The sequence below is a fragment of the Rhipicephalus sanguineus genome, chromosome 6 (assembly GCF_013339695.2).
Source record: "Rhipicephalus sanguineus isolate Rsan-2018 chromosome 6, BIME_Rsan_1.4, whole genome shotgun sequence".
Lineage (NCBI taxonomy): Eukaryota > Metazoa > Arthropoda > Arachnida > Ixodida > Ixodidae > Rhipicephalus > Rhipicephalus sanguineus.
The window spans coordinates 14,476,832-14,501,386 of record NC_051181.1 but is presented as its reverse complement, the minus strand read 5'-3'; the positions used below and the strand labels follow the sequence as shown (position 1 = coordinate 14,501,386).

Sequence of the window (24,555 nt, the reverse complement as noted above, 5' to 3'; positions counted from 1 at the left end):
GTTTATTCGTTGTAAAATCAAGCAGAATCCTAAGAAAAAAAAAGCTTCACAGTTTTTTATGAATAAAAATTATGCATTGTATTAAACCTAGCTCACAAACATACAAAAATAAGCGCACCAGAGTTCGTTTCCGGTTAAAAACGTTCGTGCTATAACACTAAAACCTTTTCAGCGTATGATAGTCTTTGAAGCATGGCTCCCCACGCACGCGTTTCAGATGTCGCTCCTTGATCGTCATCGGAGTCTGAACTCGTCAAAGAATCCTCGTCTGACGAACTGAAATCCAATTAATCAGATTTCGGCAATTGGGGAATAGTCCGCATCGGAAGAATCGCTGCTCGACTCACCGGCAGCAGAGCAACAGGCGCGCGCTTCCATGGCGTAAGCGAACTGCGTCAGTGAGCGCACGGAAGAAAACTATGGTTCTGCGCCCGTCCGGAAAGCAAAACGAGTGAAAAAGCTACAGTAATACTTCGTCTTATCGCCAACCAGACGTAGTTAGTTTTCCCGAGACCCTAAAACAGGAAACGCAATCACGGCGGCGTCGTTTGTGTAATTTAGCTCCGCACGGAAACAGATGTAATCGCGCGCCGGGGTGCAATAAATGAGAGAGCAACAAGCGGTCACCCGGTGAGAGATTAGAAACCAAACAGCCATCAGCTTTGCGGGCGCAAGAAGCGAAAACCACCCGAAGGACGAAACCGAAACGAGCCGGACCGCGTGCGCGCGTTCTGATGCGAGACTACAAGCCGCCGCGCCTCTTTGGAAAGAAAAAAAAAAGACGGAGAGACATTGGCGCATTAAAAAAATTACACGTATTCCCGAAGCGTGGCAGCACATTCCAAGCAAGAGAAATGGGAGAAGGCGCGCGTTTGAACCCAAACCGCGTCGCGGGCGCTCTCGGTTGCGCAAGCGATAGCCGGCGCGCGGCGCGCCATTTTGCGAAGCATAAAAAAAGCAACAACGGAGAGACATCGGCGCATGAAAAAAATTACACGTATTCCCGAAGCGTGGCAGCACATTCCAAGCAAGAGAAATGGGAGAAGGCGCGCGTTTGAACCCAAACCGCGTCGCGGGCGCTCTCGATTGCGCAAGCGATAGCCGGCGCGCGGCGCGCCATTTTGCGAAGCATAAAAAAAGCAACAACGGAGAGACATCGGCGCATGAAAAAAATTACACGTATTCCCGAAGCGTGGCAGCACATTCCAAGCAAGAGAAATGGGAGAAGGCGCGCGTTTGAACCCAAACCGCGTCGCGGGCGCTCTCGGTTGCGCAAGCGATAGCCGGCGCGCGGCGCGCCATTTTGCGAAGCATAAAAAAAGCAACAACGGAGAGACATCGGCGCATGAAAAAAATTACACGTATTCCCGAAGCGTGGCAGCACATTCCAAGCAAGAGAAATGGGAGAAGGCGCGCGTTTGAACCCAAACCGCGTCGCGGGCGCTCTCGGTTGCGCAAGCGATAGCCGGCGCGCGGCGCGCCATTTTGCGAAGCATAAAAAAAGCAACAACGGAGAGACATCGGCGCATGAAAAAAATTACACGTATTCCCGAAGCGTGGCAGCACATTCCAAGCAAGAGAAATGGGAGAAGGCGCGCGTTTGAACCCAAACCGCGTCGCGGGCGCTCTCGGTTGCGCAAGCGATAGCCGGCGCGCGGCGCGCCATTTTGCGAAGCATAAAAAAAGCAACAACGGAGAGACATCGGCGCATGAAAAAAATTACACGTATTCCCGAAGCGTGGCAGCACATTCCAAGCAAGAGAAATGGGAGAAGGCGCGCGTTTGAACCCAAACCGCGTCGCGGGCGCTCTCGGTTGCGCAAGCGATAGCCGGCGCGCGGCGCGCCATTTTGCGAAGCATAAAAAAAGCAACAACGGAGAGACATCGGCGCATGAAAAAAATTACACGTATTCCCGAAGCGTGGCAGCACATTCCAAGCAAGAGAAATGGGAGAAGGCGCGCGTTTGAACCCAAACCGCGTCGCGGGCGCTCTCGGTTGCGCAAGCGATAGCCGGCGCGCGGCGCGCCATTTTGCGAAGCATAAAAAAAGCAACAACGGAGAGACATTCGGCGCATGAAAAAAATTACACGTATTCCCGAAGCGTGGCAGCACATTCCAAGCAAGAGAAATGGGAGAAGGCGCGCGTTTGAACCCAAACCGCGTCGCGGGCGCTCTCGGTTGCGCAAGCGATAGCCGGCGCGCGGCGCGCCATTTTGCGAAGCATAAAAAAAGCAACAACGGAGAGACATCGGCGCATGAAAAAAATTACACGTATTCCCGAAGCGTGGCAGCACATTCCAAGCAAGAGAAATGGGAGAAGGCGCGCGTTTGAACCCAAACCGCGTCGCGGGCGCTCTCGGTTGCGCAAGCGATAGCCGGCGCGCGGCGCGCCATTTTGCGAAGCATAAAAAAAGCAACAACGGAGAGACATCGGCGCATGAAAAAAATTACACGTATTCCCGAAGCGTGGCAGCACATTCCAAGCAAGAGAAATGGGAGAAGGCGCGCGTTTGAACCCAAACCGCGTCGCGGGCGCTCTCGGTTGCGCAAGCGATAGCCGGCGCGCGGCGCGCCATTTTGCGAAGCATAAAAAAAGCAACAACGGAGAGACATCGGCGCATGAAAAAAATTACACGTATTCCCGAAGCGTGGCAGCACATTCCAAGCAAGAGAAATGGGAGAAGGCGCGCGTTTGAACCCAAACCGCGTCGCGGGCGCTCTCGGTTGCGCAAGCGATAGCCGGCGCGCGGCGCGCCATTTTGCGAAGCATAAAAAAAGCAACAACGGAGAGACATCGGCGCATGAAAAAAATTACACGTATTCCCGAAGCGTGGCAGCACATTCCAAGCAAGAGAAATGGGAGAAGGCGCGCGTTTGAACCCAAACCGCGTCGCGGGCGCTCTCGGTTGCGCAAGCGATAGCCGGCGCGCGGCGCGCCATTTTGCGAAGCATAAAAAAAGCAACAACGGAGAGACATCGGCGCATGAAAAAAATTACACGTATTCCCGAAGCGTGGCAGCACATTCCAAGCAAGAGAAATGGGAGAAGGCGCGCGTTTGAACCCAAACCGCGTCGCGGGCGCTCTCGGTTGCGCAAGCGATAGCCGGCGCGCGGCGCGCCATTTTGCGAAGCATAAAAAAAGCAACAACGGAGAGACATCGGCGCATGAAAAAAATTACACGTATTCCCGAAGCGTGGCAGCACATTCCAAGCAAGAGAAATGGGAGAAGGCGCGCGTTTGAACCCAAACCGCGTCGCGGGCGCTCTCGGTTGCGCAAGCGATAGCCGGCGCGCGGCGCGCCATTTTGCGAAGCATAAAAAAAGCAACAACGGAGAGACATCGGCGCATGAAAAAAATTACACGTATTCCCGAAGCGTGGCAGCACATTCCAAGCAAGAGAAATGGGAGAAGGCGCGCGTTTGAACCCAAACCGCGTCGCGGGCGCTCTCGGTTGCGCAAGCGATAGCCGGCGCGCGGCGCGCCATTTTGCGAAGCATAAAAAAAGCAACAACGGAGAGACATCGGCGCATGAAAAAATTACACGTATTCCCGAAGCGTGGCAGCACATTCCAAGCAAGAGAAATGGGAGAAGGCGCGCGTTTGAACCCAAACCGCGTCGCGGGCGCTCTCGGTTGCGCAAGCGATAGCCGGCGCGCGGCGCGCCATTTTGCGAAGCATAAAAAAAGCAACAACGGAGAGACATCGGCGCATGAAAAAATTCCACGTATTCCCGAAGCGTGGCAGCACATTCCAAGCAAGAGAAATGGGAGAAGGCGCGCGTTTGAACCCAAACCGCTTCGCGGGCGCTCTCGGTTGCGCAAGCGATAGCCGGCGCGCGGCGCGCCATTTTGCGAAGCATAAAAAAAGCAACAACGGAGAGACATCGGCGCATGAAAAAATTACACGTATTCCCGAAGCGTGGCAGCACATTCCAAGCAAGAGAAATGGGAGAAGGCGCGCGTTTGAACCCAAACCGCGTCGCGGGCGCTCTCGGTTGCGCAAGCGATAGCCGGCGCGCGGCGCGCCATTTTGCGAAGCATAAAAAAAGCAACAACGGAGAGACATCGGCGCATGAAAAAAATTACACGTATTCCCGAAGCGTGGCAGCACATGCCAAGCAAGAGAAATCATCGAAAAAGGCGCGCACTTTAAACCAGCTGCACCGCGAACGCGCTCGGATGGGCAAGCGATAGGCGGCGCGCCGTTTTGGGAAGCGGAAAAAAAATACAACATTGAGACATCGGCGCATGAAAAAAATTCCACGTATTCCCGAAGTGCGGAAGCACAGGCCGAACAAGAGAAATTATAGAAAAAGGCGCGCGTTTTAAAAATAAACGCTATGCCGTACATGTACGACGAAAACCCTTTGGTACCAGGAAGCTTCTGCCGTACATGTACGGCGAAAACCCTGAAGGGGTTAACAGGATTGTAACCACGCTCTTTCCTTGAAGCAAATGAAGCTGTGCAAATGCTTATGAGAAATGACAGATAATTTTCGCCTTCACTCTGCACTGATGTAGTGTAGAGCTCATAAGACATCTTGAAGGAGTATTGACACAGAAATCTTGCATCTTGTTTCTTTTTTTTTTTTTTTGTTACAATAACTAGCTAATAGCCCATTTATCACAGCTGGAAACCCCCTTTGCAAAGGATGGCTCTTGAGGTCGTTTCAGTGGTTTCAGTGGCGTTCAAACTATCCGTGGTCACGACTTCTGATTCGTAAAGTAGGCTGGCAGGCCGTGGAGCACACGAGAAATGACGTTAGGCGGCTTGTCTCTCGGCAACGATACGGCGTTGCAGTTTATCATGAAATCATCCACATGGATGATGTCCGATGAAGCAAAGTACTTCGCACACACACGCACATGCTCGAATCGATGCTGAAGTTGTCCATTTCTTGCCACGTTATGGCTCACTTCCAGTTTTCGAACTGCCCACGAAGACCTGGCAGGCAAAATACCGATACCTTTTCTGTAGTGCCCTTGTAGCCAAAATGGCACATCGATACACAGCATCTAAACGGCATCGTCACGTGAACTTGCCGCTTCAACTGTACAGTACCTAAACTTGGCCCTTATCTAAAAGGCAATCACAGCTACAGAGTACACGTGCAAACCTTCAACTTGCGCCGGCCACGTCTGCTGCCTCTGCGGAATCAATCCGGAGAAAGGTGGCCTCCAAGCGACGGTGGCGCGACAGCTTTCTGCGCCATATCAAGCTCTGCCATAGCGTGACGGGGAAGTTTCGTGACCAGTAAAAGTATTGGGGGACTATGGTGGTGGTAAGAGTTTTTGTGGTTAGTAGAGTTCCTGGTTGTCTACTTCAGAGAAAAGGCCTCTCGTAGAACGTGGGAAAAACTAAAAACCATTTATTACTAAAAAGAAGTTCTAAAGATGTTATGGTGGCATGAAAACGCAAGAACACCGGAATTACTGGGAAATGAGCTCTTTAACGCTATCACGTTAAAATTGCCATGGGAGGGTTTGACGAATATGACTGTCTGGTCATCACACGAATAACGTGAAAATCCTCTCATGTACGTCATCAAACCCTTTCCTCCAGACACGTGTGGCACATACCCGCTTACCACGGGCCGCAGTATACAGGTATGCGTCAAGGTGATTGACGGTTTATATCTACCCAGGAATGGCGAGAACAGGCATTGGTGTTAAGAAAAACCGACATCGGCAGCGTTGACCCGACGAATGCAAAGAATGAAAATTAGGGTTCCAGCAGGAATCTGACCCAAGCATTCTGCGTGGCAGTCAGGTATTCTACCACAGAGCCATGCCAGGTCTAGAAACTGCTTTCGAAAAACACCCTATGCAGGCGTAATGTCAGTGTAATGTCAGTTGTGGTCTCATTTTATCACAAAGCAATAAACACTACCTATATACTCCTACGATACAGGCATCATGTCAGGTTAACTTCAATTGTGGTTCCAGTTAGAGCAGTCTCATAAACATTATATTTGTCTTCCTATGACAGTGATGTGATAGCTGCGCCAATTACGCCAAATTGTGCCAAGAGGTGATACCTACTACATCCTGCTACATTTTTGCAAAAACCTCATAATTTGTGCCAAGCATGCGCCAAGACGTCGATCTTGCGGTCTTCCAGAGAAGATTCTTAGAAGACTGAACATGCTTGCAAACAAAATTTAACAGTGTAATTTCGAATGGTCATTGGAGCTTACTGGCGAGTGCTATGTACTTGAAGTATTTGCTAGGCACAACTCTGCCAAACAATTCACACTGGCCCGTAATACACCTATACCATACTACGAGGTTACGTTATTAAGTTGTACGTGATTGCTTTATTAAGTAAATTGCTTGTAACTGTTCTGTACCAAGCTATTTGATTGATTCCAATAACTACAGGGAGCAATTTGTGTCTCTTTCGGCAACTAAGAGGCTTTATTCCTGAGAAATCCGTATGGATTTCCTTGTGGCTTCGTGCTACAAACAGGTGGTTGTCTATTTTCCCTTTAACATTTTGTTGTGTATATACTGTACCACCCCTGTGTTTGTCATGTCTTTACATGATGATTGAGTGGGCAAAATGGACGGAGGATTCACGGTTTACCAGATTTACCTCTGGAGCTTCGCCCACTCATCATCATTCACTTCATGGATATGGCGGGATTTTTTAAAGTTAAGTCTCACCATACAATCACCAGACTATATCGACGATTGCACGCACTTTGGTGGACTGTGGGATTTTGCTTAGAAAGCATGGTGTCCCAACATCCTGGTTCTGTTTCTTGACCGCAGCAACAGTTCGTGTTTGACAACTGGCTGAAGTTAAATACGAAGACTCCCCTTACCGCAAATTTCATGGAGCGCAAATTAGATTTTGGGCACAAAGGACAAACTCTTAAGCCCTCTATTTGATGAAGCGTCCATGAACCAAGATCTTCACGATTCTCTCCATAAAGGAGAACTGCAGGCACCTCACCACGCAGCAAAGCACTAGCTTGTTCTGAAAATATGAAAGTCATCAGCATAGCAAACAGAATGCATGGACAATTTACATAGCTTTTGCTTCCAGTACTGTAACTGAAGCATCACGGATATAGTCATTCGCGAATATGAGGTGGATTCCAGGAAAACGCTAGATGGCCTGAGGTCATGGCTCTAAAGAAACTAGGGCCGTCTGCAGAGAAACAACGAGAAGTAACATAATTTTGTCTCCTACTTAGGCATATTTAGGGGTGTTCTTAGTAAAGATGCATGCCTTTGTGCATAAGTCGATCGTTAAACATGTAGTACAACTGGTCCAGCTTAGAGACAAATATTTGCGTTTGAAGATGTTTGATTGGTATTTGCTCCAAAAGGTTGTAATGCTGCTCCAAAGTGAGGTTTGAGCCGCTCCAGAAGCAGCGCCGAAGTGGCTTCAGTTGATCACATCACTGCTATGATTCATCAAGCTATATTCAAGTGTTGCTCGACCCGGAGGAATACACTAATGACAGTTATGTATGATATTCACATCATCACACCGTAAAGTGCACTTCGTTTTGATAACACTGATGTATGTGCACTAACGTGAGTGCTGACGTTACGTCAGTCCATAAGTTACCCGCCAGTGTTGTTGCCGTGCCTGGTAAGCCCACGATGTGCACACAGCTACTACACTTCCAAAACCACGTCGATCCACCTCGTAACGCTTAGCTCAAAGCCAAAATATGCAGCATAGAACTACTCGTTCACTGCTTTGCATGAAACCAATTCCCACAAGGCGTGGGATCTGTGGAATTTTTTAGAGAGACATTTTCTGCACCGAAGACTGGAAAGGTAGGGCACTTTCCGTGGTGCAGTGCAGTGAAGCCAATCCTCTGCACATTTTCAAAATAAAATATTTTGCGTGTATCTTATGATGGAGCACATTTGAACAATTTTTTTAGTGTTTTCAAGACACGCACAATCAAGTGGGCAAATAAGAAGAACTCTGTATTTTGTATCATTTTCAGCAAAAGCAAAAAAACTCGGTGGAGAAAGGGATAAGACACAGTAGTGTGATGGTGTCATAAAAGAAGGTAGGTGTACAAACACGGGCACAAGGGAAGACAACACAATTTATCAGCTGAAAAGAAAGTTGAGACAAGCTTGTCTGGGCATTTGTAGGTGTGGATCACTTGGCATTTTAAAGTAGGCAGTAATTTGGTTGCATTATGAGCTAATAATGAGCCAGGGAGGTCATGCAATGTAAAAGGATCGATAATTGGGCTAGTTGGTACATATTCAATTAGTGAACTGGGGGCATGGAAAACAGACAAAAGGTGACGAAGAACTGCACAACGTAAGCGCTCGTGTTGTGTAGTTCTTCGTCGTCTGTTTTCCCAGTTCACTGATTGAGATCGTGCGATGTGTAGGCCAAAAAATGCACTGTTCTTACTCAACATCCTCTCCTCCCTAGCCGATGTGACGAAAGAGTCCAGCCACCTCCAGGAGGAGCTGTGTCGACGAACCGAGGTGAACTTGCGGCAGCAGCAGGAGATCCTGACACTCAACGCACAGCTCAATGACATGCAGCGATATGCCCAGTCGGTGCGTACAGGCCACTTTTGCTCGTGCTGGCTCCTTCACAGCTGTTAGTTGAAACGCTCAGGAGGGCAGAGAAGCATTTGCACTGCATCAGTTTCACTGGAGCAGGCATTTGGTCTAGCCGGTTGTTCGTGATTATATAATAATTTTGCATGACATGAGCAGTGAACATTGAAGCAACAGCAGTGACTTCAAAGGGGTCTTCTTACGCCTGGGGTGCAGTCAAATTCAGGTATAATGAGTCTGAATGCCATTACGAAGCAGCATAGACCGTTTATAACGTAAGTTGCCAGAGTAGCGAATACAATCGAATCCCGCTATAACGAATACCGCTACAACGAAATTTCCGCCACAACGAATAATTTTCGCTTCCCCGTCAGCCGCCCATAGAAAATAATGTGAAAAATGTCTCGTCACAACAAATACTTTTTCTGGGTATTTCCGCCTGTACGAGGTTTTCGCGAGTGCCACCACATAAGGAAAAGGAGCTTGCCTAGGATTGCCGCGAAATTTCGCTAGAAACTCTACCATTTCTCATTGCCAGAGCCGTGCGGCCACATCGCAAGACCCGTGTTTTCATCGGAGACATGCTTTCTGCCACCACACGCACATCCCGGTAAATTATTCGCCATGAAGATGCTTGGCAACAGATCATCCATCCACCATGATGCTGCCGGCGGGTTTGATGCGCGTGCGGGCCGCGGAAGAATCGTTCTTCAAGAACTTCCGCCATTGCTTTGACGTAGCACTCAGAACAATACTACTGCTCGTCGTCGCAAGCCCTGCGATTGTGAATGACATCCACGGCATTTTGAAGGCACACGCGCGGCCAGCGTGCACCTAATCCAAGCGTAATACATTCTGCCGCAACCGCTGCGAACACAAATGCGGTCGTGTCGACGCGATCATGGGCGACCACGATAGTACGCGCGCATGCAACGTACGCACACCGACACAAAGTAATGCTGCGGTCAAAACTGCGGTAGACGCGATCACAGATAGCAACGACGCAGTTCTGAAGGCACGCGCACGGCCAGCGCACAGATTGAAAACGGAACTACCGTTTGCCGCAACCGCTGTGCAGAAAACCGCGGTCGCTATCAAAGATGCTCGAGTACGCAGCTAACACACCGGAAGAACGATTAAAGGCAAAAAAGTCGTAAAACGGCACAAAGCGTTTCGGCTATCCGTTCGCTCACTTATGACTGTGGTAGTGCAGAGCTCCGGCACTTTGTTTTCAGTTAGCCTCTAGCGAACTTTAGCACGCGCCTTCGCGGCGCTACGCGCTTGGCACGCTTCGAGGGTAGCCTGCATGCAGTATTTGCTCGTGTATAACCCACGTGTATAACTCACACGTTGACGCAAAGCCGCCTTCCTTGCATTTCCGTGAAGCCAACTTGCGCACCAAAATTCGGTATAACCCGCACCCCGAGTTTAGCGCTGAATTTTCTGTATATTTTGTGCGTGTTATACGCGAGAGAATACATTCACTCGGTGTGCGGCCACGTACGTCCCGAGTTAGCGAGAGTTAAATGCAAAGGACGATGCATGCGCTTGCCGGGACCAAAGGACGAGTCAGGTTCATCAGATCTTCCTAACTTTTGTGGTCTGTAGATGAATTTTCGCTGCAACGAAATTCTGCGACAACCAACTTTTTCATGCGTCCCGTCAATTTCGTTGTAGCGGGATTTGACTGTATCCACACTATAAGCAGTTCTGCACTTTAACCAAAACAACATTTTTGAAAGGCTGCACATGTGCAAAACATGACGAACAGGCAGCCGTGCGATTCCGAAAAATCGAGGCATGCGACTGGGGTGAAGTTTGCATCTGCTTAAGTTTGCAAATGTTGAACGATTAATGTTCGTGGACCTGCGGTGCCGACACAATGAACATGGGAAACAAAAATACGTCATAGCAGGAAGTCACCGACTAACTTTTCGGACCACACTGCATAGAAAGTGTACGTTGAACGGCAATTAAAATTCCAATTATCCTAGCGCGTGTGCGATGTCAAAAACAGTGGCGACCACAAACCACCATCCTAGTGTTGCATAAGCACGCCCTTGTTTTCATTGAAGATGTAAGTCGCCCCTTCTAAATTCAACTACTACTGCAAACCATTTTATTGACTCGGCACCAAACCGCAACATTGATCATTTGCGGCCACTACCGACAAGCCAGTGAGCGCTCGCTAGGCGTAGCGTGCGGGTAGCGAATTGGCATGCTGTCACGCGAAGCTTGCCCAAGACAACACGGATATTGGTCGTAGGTTTGCCAGGTTTCGCTACATTGCGCTAAATTGGCTACTTTTTCAGGCTGTTGGCGGGAAAAAACCTGGCTTTGGCTACTTGGCTGCATTTCGGCTACTTTTGATACAGCTTGGCTATTGTAAAATATGGATCGAAATGTGTGTAGCTTATAATATGCAGCAACTTTAGCAGATATTTCAACCACCGTCCTTACATCCGCAGCACTTGAAACCTTTTCAAGCTTGTCCATCAGCATCGTGACGAGGGCGCTTGCATTCCAACCAAATGATTCCAAAGTTGCATATTGGCAGCTTCAGCTGAAATAGGAGTTGCGGGATCTACAAGTGGAAGCTATAAGTACGTGAAACCAGTTGTTGATTTTTGGACGATATAAAACTGCAGAAAAATGGACGACAGAAACCTTATGACGCATCTTGCAAAGAGAGCAGCTTCTCCTGCTGATCTCAAATGCCGACACTGCGCCTGAAAAGTTTTCTTTAATATTCTTTATTAATTTCAATGAAACTGGCTGAGTTTATGTATATTTGCGGGCTGATTTCAAATATGCAATTATTTTCCTATTACAATATGTAGTTTTTAAAATATGATTCTTTCCATGTACCATTTTGGGAGCCATAGTTTACCTACACTGGGAGAGTTACAAAGTAATTAAGAACACCAGAATCACCTGGAATGAGTACAGAGTGCAAGAAAACAAGAGCCCAGTTGAACAAAAGTTGTGGTATGTTGAATATTTGTGACTGAAGTCCCAGCTTGACATAGACTCACTTGCGAATGTTCAAAACGCCATAACTTTTGTTCAAATGGGTTTAGAACATCCATTATTGTTTTCTTGTATTCAGCATTCATTCCAGGTCATTCTGATGTGCTACTTTACTTTGTAAGTCACTCACTTTATGCAAACTATAGCCCCAAAAAGGGATATGAAATGTTTGATATTTTAAAAACTACATATTATGCAAGAAAAATAATTGCATGTTTGAAATCTGCACACAAATATGCATAAACTCAGCAAGTTTCATCTCAACCAATAAAGAATTAAAAAAAAAAAAATTTCAGGACCTTAAGCAGCTTCTCCTGCTGATCGCAAACGCAGAAGCCCAGCGAATTTCCTTATTGACAACCTTAGGAAAAGAATGATGGGCTCTGTTCTATGGATGAATATGAGACTGCGACTGAGGAACAGTTCCAGCTTTAATGTCCCCCGGAAATTATTGCCAAAATTAACGCAAACATATTACCCCTGAGCTGCAGCTGCGATTTCAATTTTGTGATAGCGTTCAAGTGTGCCTTGTTCTCTCGATTTGATCCAAATTATGAATATCTGGTGACGTCTTAGCCGCTGCCGTTTGAGTATGCGGCAACAAAGCACAGCGTCCCAGGCGTCTTTCCAGCTCCCAAAATTGAATTTGGCACTTGACTTACACAGAAGGAAATGTCTTTGAATACGTGGCTGAGACTCGAGGACTGTTGATTGAGACCGGATTTTGCAGACCAGCTATTGCTGAATGCGACTTGAAACTGTAATTGGCAGTGAACAGGACAATGAGAAGCTCTCCGCATCCAAGGCGCTCTGCACTCATCGGCATTAGAAGTCTGATATCCCACGAGCTGCTTTGGACTTTCTTTGGGTCAAGTTTGGACTACAGCTCAGAGATATTAACTGCTCCAAGTTCTTCATCACGCAAGTAATGATTGTGAGACTGACTATGATCTGTGCTTCAATTGCAACGACGCTGATTTTGAGTACATTCATGCAGAGCTGATTTTTATTGTCTCCACAAGGCCGTTTGTTCTAGTCCTTTTAAGAAAAGTTATGGGACAGGTTGAGAGAGTTCCATTTTAGGGACAGCGCAAGAAACTTTGTTATCCTGCACGAACTGGTTGCTAAAGTGAACATTTTATCATTGAGTATCCGTAATTCTAATTTCCAAGTGTTCATGTTGCACTACTTATTAACATTTTTGCCAAAAGGCTTTTGCATTTATTCATGCAAATAAGAATGTCGCAGTTGTTCTCATGCGCGCATGGCTACTTTTGGCTATTTTTACTGCGTTTGGCATAAGTTGGCTATTTTTTGGCTAGTTTTTCCAATTTCTTTGGCTACTTTTTCTCGTTTTGACCTGGCAACCCTGATCGGGCGTAGAAGAGATCACACTCTCGAGCTAAACTGAGGGCAGCATGCATGCAACGAAGTTTCGGTTCGCGGCCGGAGGAAGAGCCACGGCAACTATCCTGAAAAAGTTTTCCGAGCTTCCAAGTCAGCTTGCTCGTGGTAAAGGCGAAAGCTTGATCGCATCTTAAAGGGGTACTGACACCATTTTTCGAAGAGTTTACTCTGCCATAAAAATCTCCTGTACGTAGAGATGGCTCTGAGCAAGTGTGAAGCTCGGCACGATGCACGCTGCTGCCTTCGCTCCGCGTGCCGACATCCTTCCTAATGCCGTCCTTGCTCTCCTCCCAGCTGGCACACCTACGCTGAGAAGCGTGCTCGCTTTTCTGATTGGATTGCACTGGAAGAAACTATTTGTGGCTGTAGTTGGGCACTCGTGCGCTGAGAATCTTTCATCTGGGGGGCTGCACAATAAGTGGTATGCGTGCGTATACATGCAGTTCTATGGGAGGGTAAACGGTAGTCAGAAAAAACCGTGTTAAAGCCAGTCCTGCATTATAAGTGGTTGCGTTATAAATAGTGAGCTGTAGTTCGGCCAGTGGGTGCCATATTTACTCGTGTGACTTGGGATTTTTCTTGTTTACTTAGTTTAGTGCTTCAAAAAGAAGGCGCACAAATTTTACAAGAATATCACCAAACATGCACATGGTCCTCACAACTTTAATGAAACTACAAGATTGTGGCACATATATACACATCCCAATGCGCAAACGCAACGTCACAGCCATAGAGGGCGTATCATATCAAAGATTTGAAAAAATTGTGTTCCGCATTGTACAGGAAGACTGACGTCTGACTGACGCAATCATCATTCTTCTCTTTGATGTAGAAAGCCTCGAGAAGTTCACGCGCCGTTTTATCATGGCTTCTGCCCAGAATCCTCACATCATTAAATCTTGGCACACAAGAGCAGGTCTTACAATGCGCCGAAAGATGCGCAGTGAAATCCTTCTTTAGAATGTTTGCGTGTTCCCTCATGCGGTCATTAACACATCTGCCCGTTTGTCCCACATAGGACTTCCCACAAGTTAGTGGTATTTCATACACCACCCCCGTCGCACACCGAGTGTATGGGGTGGCATGCTTGACTTGGCAGCCCGTCTTTGAGGCGCCCATGATGCGGGGGCACAGTTGGGCCAGCTTGTTGGGTGCGGAAAAAACCACAGGTACATTGTACCTGTGAGCCACCTTTTTCAAATTGTGGCTCACCGTATGCAAGTAAGGCACAACAACCGGCCGTTGGCCGCTCCGCTCCGTTGGCCGCTCCGCTCAAGAGAAGGACGGAAATAACAGCAGTACTACTGGTTTGCTAGTGGTGGGAGGTGCGTCCGTTCCCGACGACTACGCAAGGATTCTTGGAAAAGGTCCCAAATACGGTGTGGCTCCTCGGATACCCACGCATGAGCTGGCAGCACTGAACAGACGTTTGGCGGGAACTACGAACTCTGAGCAACGCGAAAGATGCCTTCTAGAAGGTATGGACTGCCTACAAAAATATGCAAACAAAGACTGCCTTAGCAAAAGTGCCCCCCTAGGGCGCTTGACTAGGTATTTTAAAGGCAATAATCTTTGCCTTCTACAGGCTGACAAAAAGGGCAGTTTTGTTGTAATGCCTAAGGATTTGTTTACTGAAAAAGCATCACAAGCTGTTCACAAGAATTTCGCGCCAGTTAAAGTTACCATGTCAAGAGCGAAGAAGAACATGTTCAATCTTTGTGATAAGAATAATTTGCAGCAACTCGCGAGAAACATAGATAAGAGTGCTTGTGGGGCTTTGTCAATTTTTTTCAATGCTAAGACGCACAAACCTAGTGTTCCTTTGAGAGCTATTGTGAGTGAACGCGGTACTTGGCAGTTGCATGTTAGTAGATTCCTCTTGAAGTGCTTGAAACAGCTGAAACTTCGTGATCCTTTTCGTGTTGGTAACTCCGATGAAATATGTCGGTTCTTTCAGGATAATCAGAGAATTGGCTACGCTTTTTCTGTAGATATTGAAGAACTGTTTTACTCTGTGCCACATGATGCTCTCTTCTCTACGGTTAAGAAATGTGTTGAATATAATGGGGAAGTTCAGTTTCAAAATGCCGTGGGTGTAAGTGTAGATTGCTTTTTAGTTTTACTTGATGCTTACCTTACGAATACCTTTATCACCTTTGACTACCGTTTGTATCTTCAAAAGAAGGGCATTTGTATTGGCTCGTGCGTAGCACCTTTACTCTGTGACATTTTCCTTTCGGAAGTAGATCAGAACATTGACGACTGCCTCATGGGCACGCCTGTTTTAAAGGTTTTTAGATATGTCGATGACTTTTTAATTGTCATGAACCACGCGTGCTCTTTTAAAGTTTCCGAAGTCAACAAGGTTTTAGATGTTTTTAAAGCCAATGGTAAAGGCCTCACTTTTACCCATGAGAACCCCATTGGAACAGTTTTTAGATTTGAGACTAACTTTTTCAGAGGATCACGTTTGCTGGTGCTATTTACCGAGAGCTAAAAAAGAACTGTTGCCGTACGAGTCTGCCCACTCCAAGCTGATGAAGAGGGCCATTGCCACACTGTGTCTGGGATCCTCGCTCAAAAAGTCTTGTGAGCACAAGATGCGGGACAGCTTTCTTCACCAAGTGGTACGGCTATCAAAAGCCGGCTTCCCTCATTCGGTCATTGCATCTGTGGCAGGTTCTCTGCACCGCAAGCTAAAAGCAGGGGCGCGGGAAAACGCGGCTACAGCTGGTGAGCGGAGCGGCCAACGGCCGGTTGTTGTGCCTTACTTGCATACGGTGAGCCACAATTTGAAAAAGGTGGCTCACAGGTACAATGTACCTGTGGTTTTTTCCGCACCCAACAAGCTGGCCCAACTGTGCCCCCGCATCATGGGCGCCTCAAAGACGGGCTGCCAAGTCAAGCATGCCACCCCATACACTCGGTGTGCGACGGGGGTGGTGTATGAAATACCACTAACTTGTGGGAAGTCCTATGTGGGACAAACGGGCAGATGTGTTAATGACCGCATGAGGGAACACGCAAACATTCTAAAGAAGGATTTCACTGCGCATCTTTCGGCGCATTGTAAGACCTGCTCTTGTGTGCCAAGATTTAATGATGTGAGGATTCTGGGCAGAAGCCATGATAAAACGGCGCGTGAACTTCTCGAGGCTTTCTACATCAAAGAGAAGAATGATGATTGCGTCAGTCAGACGTCAGTCTTCCTGTACAATGCGGAACACAATTTTTTCAAATCTTTGATATGATACGCCCCTTATGGTTGTGACGTTGCGTTTGCGCATTGGGATGTGTATATATGTGCCACAATCTTGTAGTTTCATTAAAGTTGTGAGTAGCGCCTGTCCCGTCGGTTTGTGTTCCTTACGTTGTGGTGTGTGTGTTTTTAGCGCTGCATTATGTCATTCAGCAAGCACCAACTCGCCCAACAACACATTCTTATGCACACGGTCTGAAGTCAGTACAGTCGAACCTCGTTAATACGTACCCGCTTTAAGCGTACTAGCTGTTAAAGCGTAGTTGCGACGAATCCCCGACCGAGTCTCATAGAGCCTAATGCATTCGCTGACCGCATAAGCCGTAGTGCTTCGCCCTACGCCTACCGGTTAGTGCGTACCCTGCGTACCGTGATAATGTTTTGTGCATAAAATTTTACTGCGCCGCTGAACTTCCCGACGCCACAATGTGCCGCCAAAGGTTTTCCGTCTTTTCGAGAAGTGCGTAGATCGGTCGATCACTGATTCCGACTTCCGCGCGATTGCGGCGACGCCTTTGCGGGTAAGCATCGGGAAAGAACGAAGGTGAGGCGGCGGCTACCGACGAACGCGCCAGCATGACTTATCGCCGACAACCTTATCACAATAAGTATCTTCAGGTATCTGCTTGGGCACGCGTGCGGCGCAGTACTACTTTAAGCCTACTGCACGCATTTGACAGGCGACAACATAAACGCACCGGGCCGCCGATCGCTGCTGCTTCGTTGTTCGGGGCCGTGTTCAAGCGCACGCCACTTTGTAGAAACGAAGCAGCTCGCTGTTGCGGAGTTGAGCGTTGCTAGTCGTGGGCGACGCGAAACTTCTTTGCATAGACGCTGTCACGCTAAACGCACGCGTACGGTTCAGCAAGCGTAGCTCTGTTGTAACCGTACTGCACGCTTTTATTGGGCGACCACCCAAACGCGCTTCCGTCCGCTGCCAGTACCGCTAGAGCGTCGCGGAGTGCGCATCGCTTGCAAGAAGTTCGTCATCGCCGCGTTAACCGAACAAACTCGTCTGTGCTCATCGCCGCATCTGTGCACAGTCTGGAGCGAAGTGGGTACGAAGAACACTCCCACGACAAATGTGCGCGTGTGGTACAGCAAGCGGCCCGGCAGTGACGGCGTGAGCCGAGAAGGCGACACGCTGCACGCAACTAGCCAGGAGACGATCTGCTCCACGCAGCCGTACAGCGTTTCACTGGAACTGTCAGTTTTCATTTAGTAGCAGATCGCGGTACAGACGCACACACATATATCGCGGAAAGTCGGCACTGTCCGTTCTGTCGCTACGTCGGTCACTGCGTATACCGGACTGATAGTTCCGGAATGCTCCTTGGCGTCGCCACCGCGTGCTATCGGCACGACGGTCGTGCGAGAGTACCAGAATCTTCTCCAGTTTGGCAAAAAAAAAAACGAAAAGGCTTTGCAGTGGGTACTTTAGGCAATATTTGCTGTGGCACTGTACTTATTTCTTTGCTGACGGCGATGGCGTACGCGAGGAGATGCAAATTTTTACTTGGTGGTTAATGCGTACTACCGTTTAGTGCGTAGTTATGCGGCGTTCCCGGCAGGTACGCATTAATGAGGTACCACTGTATACAAAATATTGATTCTCACTAAAAAAGTGAAAGACTATAACTGCAAAATCTGGAAGTGGCTGCAAGTGAATTGATGAACTGCAAGTGAACCAATGAATTTGTGATCTCCACATCATGTGTCCAGCATTTACGACATTGGGGATCTTCGATTTTCGGACTTCTGGCAGTTCGTTGGCAGCCAGAGCTAGCCCTAGGTCAGCCAGCTAGCTCCGGTCGTGACAGGAAACGTCATGGTCACGTGTATTGGAATCCTGAGAGAGTCCGAAGTTGCTCGAAGACTGCAAAATCGAATGCTGGGGCAGCCAGCGTAAACATAAACAAACCCTACCGTTATGGCAGCAAATGAAACATTGCGCCGCGGGAGCGTTGGATTCTTGTGCATTGCCCGCTTAGAAATATTTGGCTAGGTTTGCTGAAGAGCTGAAGTGATATTGTCGAGCATACGCATTTAGGATACGATCATGTACGTTCGCAAGATCACGTGCGACTCGCCCCGTCTGTGAACACAACAGCCAGCCGGCGCACGGCGCCCCCAGAACGATGCAATGCGGGCTCCCCCGCTGCTAACGTCTTTAAGGGACACTAAAGGCAAAATACAGCTCGGCGTGGACTTCTCAAATACCATTCCAGAAACCTCGTAGTGCTTGTTTTGTGCCTAGGAAATTCTTAGTTTGAAAGAAAACCATGCTTTAGTGGTCTGCATGCTCTTAGCTGAATTCAAAACGCTCGCCTCTCAAGGACAAGTGACGTAAGCACTCCCCAACGCCGCCTTTAGCGGGTGCTGTGCAAAGCACCCTCTGTTATCTGGCAACATTGCGCCTCCACCGGTAACGCACGCAAGAATACTTCTTGTTATGCTTGTTTTGTTGGCCGCTGCTGCTTGCGCTGTAATGCGACGTTTACCGCGGAAGTGCTTTGATACTCAGGCACTGCTATGCAGAGTCGGGAAGCTGCATGCGATTCGGCCGTCAGTGCAGGAGTAGGGCCACCCCATGTGCGTATGTGTGTGTGTATTTCTGCTGGCACCATTCAGTGAGCCTCTGTTTACGCCGCTGGTGCCTCCAAAATGCGACACGATCAACCCATGTATACCATGAAATTGATGTGTGCATGCTTCACTTGTGTGATCCATGTCAGACCAGTGTTCATCCCCGCCGAGGTGTCGTGCAAAAGGCGCTTGACGACTCATCTGGCTTTGAGGCGGTTCAGGAAAACAGCCATGAGAATGATATGTAGCCCTTCCTGTTAATACAGTTTTGCTCTTTAAAACCTTGAAACCGTTTCTGTATTGTTCCATTTTCTTTACATGGGCATGCAGCATCCTGACAAGACTGACGAAACAGTGCTGCGAGGAAGCAGTACATTGAAGGGCGGGTTACACGACTTGCTTACGTTACGGTTGACATTGTAACCTTCTGCACGAAAAGGCAGTGAGCACACGAGCGGATTTTGTTGTTGTTGATTCCACATTTGTACAAGTGCGGCACGTAGACACTTCGAGCTTAGGAGTTCCCTCCCTGTGCGCCCATTGGAAAGTGGTTGTTTTCGTGGCTGTGGCACACATTACATGGATGCGGCATTTTCTCTAAATTGCAGTCTGAGTGAGTTTCGCGAGCCAGCAAAGCCTGCGCAGCAATTTGCGATAATGAAACTACCCTTGAGATGTGACTATGCAAGCAAAAACTACCACTGAGACGCGACCGCATGAGCAGCACAGCCCGGTGAAAATGGAACTTTTGAACCACCTGCGCCGTTCACCATGGTAACGCCACATTCTGTTTTCCACGAATCAAAGGGAAACGCACAAGCAGCATTTTATTATAACTATCAAATTGCACTCGGGATTCTTGATGTCATCGGGCTCATTCCAAAATGTCCCACTGGGGGCCCATATCATGTCCTACATTTACCTTAAAGGACTCCTGACACCAAAATTGAAACCTCGAGATGTTTGTGTTGTTTGACTTTCCTGTATACGGAGGCACATCTGACAGATTATTAGTGACGAACGTTGCCTTTAAGATATCTTAATTTGGTTTTAAAGTAAGCGTGGAGTGCTCACTTGAGTTGGCTGCACCTTGCGACATCCTGGTACGACGTAGATAGAGGCCCCGCGTGAGTAAAGCAAGTATTGTCGGCCTGCTCTCGAAGTAGTTTTCGTGAGGGGACACGCGCTTAACAGGTTTAACCCATACCGAGGCACCCACATACTTTCAATCTCTACCACGCGCGGGGCCCCGATTTGAAAACCGCTCTTTCAACGTCACCACAGCTTGTGTGCACATGGTCTTTGACGCTCCCCCGCATGGGGCGCCGGTTTCTTCTGGTTTTTAGGTGGGCATTTTGAAGTGACGCTAAAATGGTCGCAATTAACTACGCTAGAATGAGTTATGCGATACGCTAGAGCATTTACGATTTAACTTAGGGATTGCCAGACACAAAGCTATAAATTACAGAAAAAAAGTCATCAACAAAAATTTTGCTGTCAGGGGTCCTTTAATTTCTTGATGAGTAGAGCACTGTTGTTGATAATATTGACGTTTTAGACACTCTCAAACATTGACCTTTCACTCTGACATAAATTGTCATTTGCCTTTAGTTTCCCTTTAACAAGCTCACATCTACACAGTACATATAACAGTAGTGTACAACACGACGTGAAATCTCGCGAAAGTGATTGTGTCCCCAAAAGAGCTTGAGCATATACGCACTCGCAGCTATCTCGTACTACATTGCTCACGCGCGTTGATTAGTTTGCGTTTTGTCTTAAAGGGGCCTTGCAACACTTCCAAATAACCATCAAATGGCTTTACTAAAGGAGTTTATTGCCTCAGGAATCGACCCCCGCAAGAATTTTTCGAATCCGTCAAGTACGGGCTGAGTTACAAATATTTGTGGCACGCTGTAATTGTTTTCTCTTTTCTCTCTTCCCGACAAGTGCACTGGAAGCTAAGCAGGGAGAGATGGCACGAGGGGAAAGAAGTTACGTCACGCGTGCGTCATGACCTTGAGCACTTTTTCTTTTTTTCATTCAATTATATGGACAGCCTCCGCTGGTTTTTGCCGTTGCTGTTGCCGTCATGTACCGTATATGTATATCTATGTATGTATATATATGTATAAAAGCCATGAAGAGAAATAATTCAGAAAAGCTTTTTCCAAAGCGCAGAATCGAACGGCCGATCTCTCGCTCCACAGTGCATGGTGTTAGACGGCTAGGCCACGAGCCGCATGACTCTTAGCATGCTAACAGCGAGCTATTTATATACACCATTTACTTCAGTGTGTTTTGTTGGTCACCATCAAGATGGCGCGAGGGATGCGCTTTACACCGGGGCTCTGGCGCGAGAGCAGGATGCACTAAGAAGAGGAGAACGAGGTGCAGCATAGAACAGCCGGCCTAGTGAACAGGCGTTGTCTCTGTTTCTCTCGTTACAATGGCGCAGTCGTCGAAAGGCTTCGGCGAACCCCAGCTGTTAGCTTGAGGCAACGCGTCTTCCAGAGGAACGCCGTCACGCTTCCTCGCTGATGGAACCTGCAAGTAGACCACCGCGGCAAGCATCCATCCCACCACCAGTGGACAGCGTCCAGGCCTCCATTGTGGTTCCGGGGAACTACTTGTCCGGTGACGTGCTACTTTGCGGCAACAATGCGCACGGGCTCCTCTCGCCCAGGGACGGCGTACATGCCTCCTTGCCACCACCTGCCAATCTGTCGGCGCTTCAGGCACCGTCCGTGGACGGTGTCCAGGCCTCCTCAGCGGCTCAAGCCTCCTCCATCGACGCCGCAGTACCAGTTCACGACAAGACCTCGCACAGGTACCGGTTACCTCGGAACGCGGTTGACGCTTCCAACGGCAAGGATCCCGGGAATGCCGTCCACGCTTCCCGCAGCGACAACGGCTTACTCAGCACTCCATCGGCACCCCAGCCGCTTAGGGGTGCTGTCCAAGCTCCCTCGGATAAGGGTCCCTCCTCCGTGAGTACGCTGATCGTGTCATACTCCTCGGACGTCACCACAGGCACCACACGTGGATCGCCCGAGAGCGCCGCCGAGCTTTCCGCCACCATCGCGTGACTCCGAGTCACGGTGAACGCCTTAGCAGCGTCAATCTCCATGCTGTGTCCTGCCGTATTGCCAGCACTGCACTCGCTCAATGCTGCGTTGGCCGCCGCCGCCTCGCAAGACCATGAAGAGAGCTCACCCGAGAGCCGCAGAGAGCTGCGGTGTGCCCTCACGGAGCTCTCATACCAACTCGACTGGTTGGCGTCGTCATGCCCCGGAGTTTCGCCTACCGTAGCGCCATCACCGGCTGCCTGCGAACTACCGGAATTCCGCAGGCTTCCAAGATGACGCCGACAATTGGGTGGCCACCGTCAACGCTCTTGGAGCTCGCGAGGCGTGGACGGACCAACAGAAATGGTGCGTGGCCATTGACCGCCTTCGTGATGCTGCCAAAGCATGGCACAACTACGAAGGCGTAAAAGAACAATCCTGGCATCAGTGGTGTGCAAGATTGACTGTTTTTCGACCACTTTTTAATGCGTGCGAGCCCCTCCCTGCCGACCGAGCCTATGCCACACACGGGAGTTGCGAGGCACGCCACCTCAATGATGCAGCTCGCTTGTCCATGAATCTGCCCTCCGTCGGTGATCGAGCTCACGTGGGACACCGCCTTGATGACCCATCGGTGCCCTCGAGACCCACGACAGAGAGCTTCTTCTGGCTGCTCTACAAAAGACGTCGGAACCAGGTGCTGCACACCGCTGCTAGTCTCAGTCTCTGCGCCTGTATCCAACGCCATAACATCACTGAGGGAGGCCGAGAGCACTCCTCATTCAGAGCGGTTGGAGGAGCGGGCCTCAGATTCGACGTTGCTCGGACACGCGGCGATGTCCAGTGAAGGCACTGGAAGAACCCATCGCTTTCATTGCCGTGCTCGACTACTCACTGGAGCCGCTTCCTCAGCTTCTAGAGCAGTCACCTACCCAAGGCGCACTTGATCGCCTTGTTGTACGGGAGACTAAAAATATAGGAGTGGCCGTGTTAACAACAGATACCCATCGGGAAGCTCCCAGGAGCCGCCCATGTTTTCTTGGTGTGGAGGTAAAGGAAACTAGAAAACGTGAGCTCAAAAACAACAAGAAGCACCCTCACATGCTCGCAGGAGATATCCTGAAAGGGTAGGGCCCACAGCACATGACTCGAGACCTACAAGGGATGGAAAAAATGAAGTACAACGTGTCCAATACGCCACCGTTGAGCAAGAAGGTCATCCAAGACAAGTGCAAGAATGTTACGCCGTCGCTGCGTGGCCGAGGTTGACCGCCGCGACTCAGCCAATGCCGCCCCCCAGAATGTTCAGCAGCTAGCCAAGACAAGTCACCATGTGCACAAGACCGACCGTCTAGGCACAGTCAATGCCGCCCGCCAGAGACAATTTCGGCAGCTCGGCATGCAGTGTCGCAGCGTGGCCGTCAGCGGCCTGTGCGAGGCAGCCAATGCCGCCCGCCAGAAGCATCGGTGTCTCTAGAAGCCGGCATCTCTATGATGGTTCAGGACCCAGGACCTCTGAATGGTTTACCAGCGAGGAAACGACCACCGGCAGTGAAGGGTCAGTGTGAGGACCATGAGCGGAAGTGTAGCTTGGGCTCTCGTGCTTGACCAGCACGAGGAAGAGAAAGACGAGGCAGAATAGAACAGCCGGCCTAGTCAACAGGCCGGCTGTTCTCTGTGTCTTTCGTTTACAATGGTGCCGTCGTCGAGCACGGAGCCTTAAGGCTGAAACCGCCCTGTGCTCGTCTGTCTTCGGCTTTGCGGAGCCGCCAGTCAAGGAACGCCGTCCACGCTTCCTAGGGCATGGAAACCGCAAGCCTGTCGCCGCAGGAAGCACAGTTCGGCGGGGACGGCGTCCAAGCCTCCTCGACACCCGCTTACCTGCCGGCGCTACAAGCACCGTCCGGGGAAGGCGTCCAGGCCTCCTCGGCGACTCGACGGTCTTCTACCGGTGATTTCATTCATCGTGTTGACCACGCTTCCCTGATTGAGGACATCGCCACGCTGATTGCTGCGACGAAAACATATTCCGCGGCCGCAGCCAATGGTTCTCCAGGCGGCTCACCCGACGATGCTACGAGGATCATCCCTGCAGCCACGCTGCTTGTCCGAACAGCTTCACAGCTTGGCGCCTTCAAACTGTGGGTTCTCAACCGCCGCCGTGAGTACTGGGGGCCCCGTATTCTCCACGGCCATCGCCCCTGGCTCCTCGGGCTCCTCGCTCAACCTTCCCACGGACATCATGCGAGCGACATCCTTGCTTGCCCAGGAACTAGATCGTTTCGCCGCGAGAGCCTCCAGATCCTTGCAGTCCACATTACCATCAGCGGTTGCATCGGAACTACCGGAGTTCCGAGGATTCCAGGATAATGCCGTTCTGTGGATCAAAGCAGTAAACGACCTCGCCGCCCGCCATGCCTGGCCGGATCATCGGAAACGGCTGGTGGCCATCGACCGCCTTCGCGATGCTGCCAAGGCATGGCTACGAACGCGTCAAACAACAATCCTGGACTGAATGGTGTGCCAGGTTGACTTACGTATTTCGCCCGCTTTCACATACCTGTAGCCCCTCCCCTACCGACTCACTGTGTACCACTCATGGCAGCTGTGAGACACACAACCTCGACGGTGCATCTCGGGCCCGTACTACC

General features: G+C 49.4%; 1 protein-coding gene across 5 annotated transcripts in view; it reads left to right on the top strand.

The window, feature by feature from the left end:
- The window catches only part of LOC119395608 (trafficking kinesin-binding protein milt), a 469,019-nt gene that overhangs the window by 205,631 nt on the left and 238,833 nt on the right, over positions 1 to 24,555 (top strand). For all 5 annotated transcript variants that reach the window (XM_037662593.2, XM_037662592.2, XM_049416698.1 and 2 more), the window contains exon 8: positions 8,421 to 8,551. In XM_037662593.2, the coding sequence (XP_037518521.1) occupies positions 8,421 to 8,551 (131 nt within the window). The remainder of the gene's footprint in view (positions 1 to 8,420; positions 8,552 to 24,555) is intronic.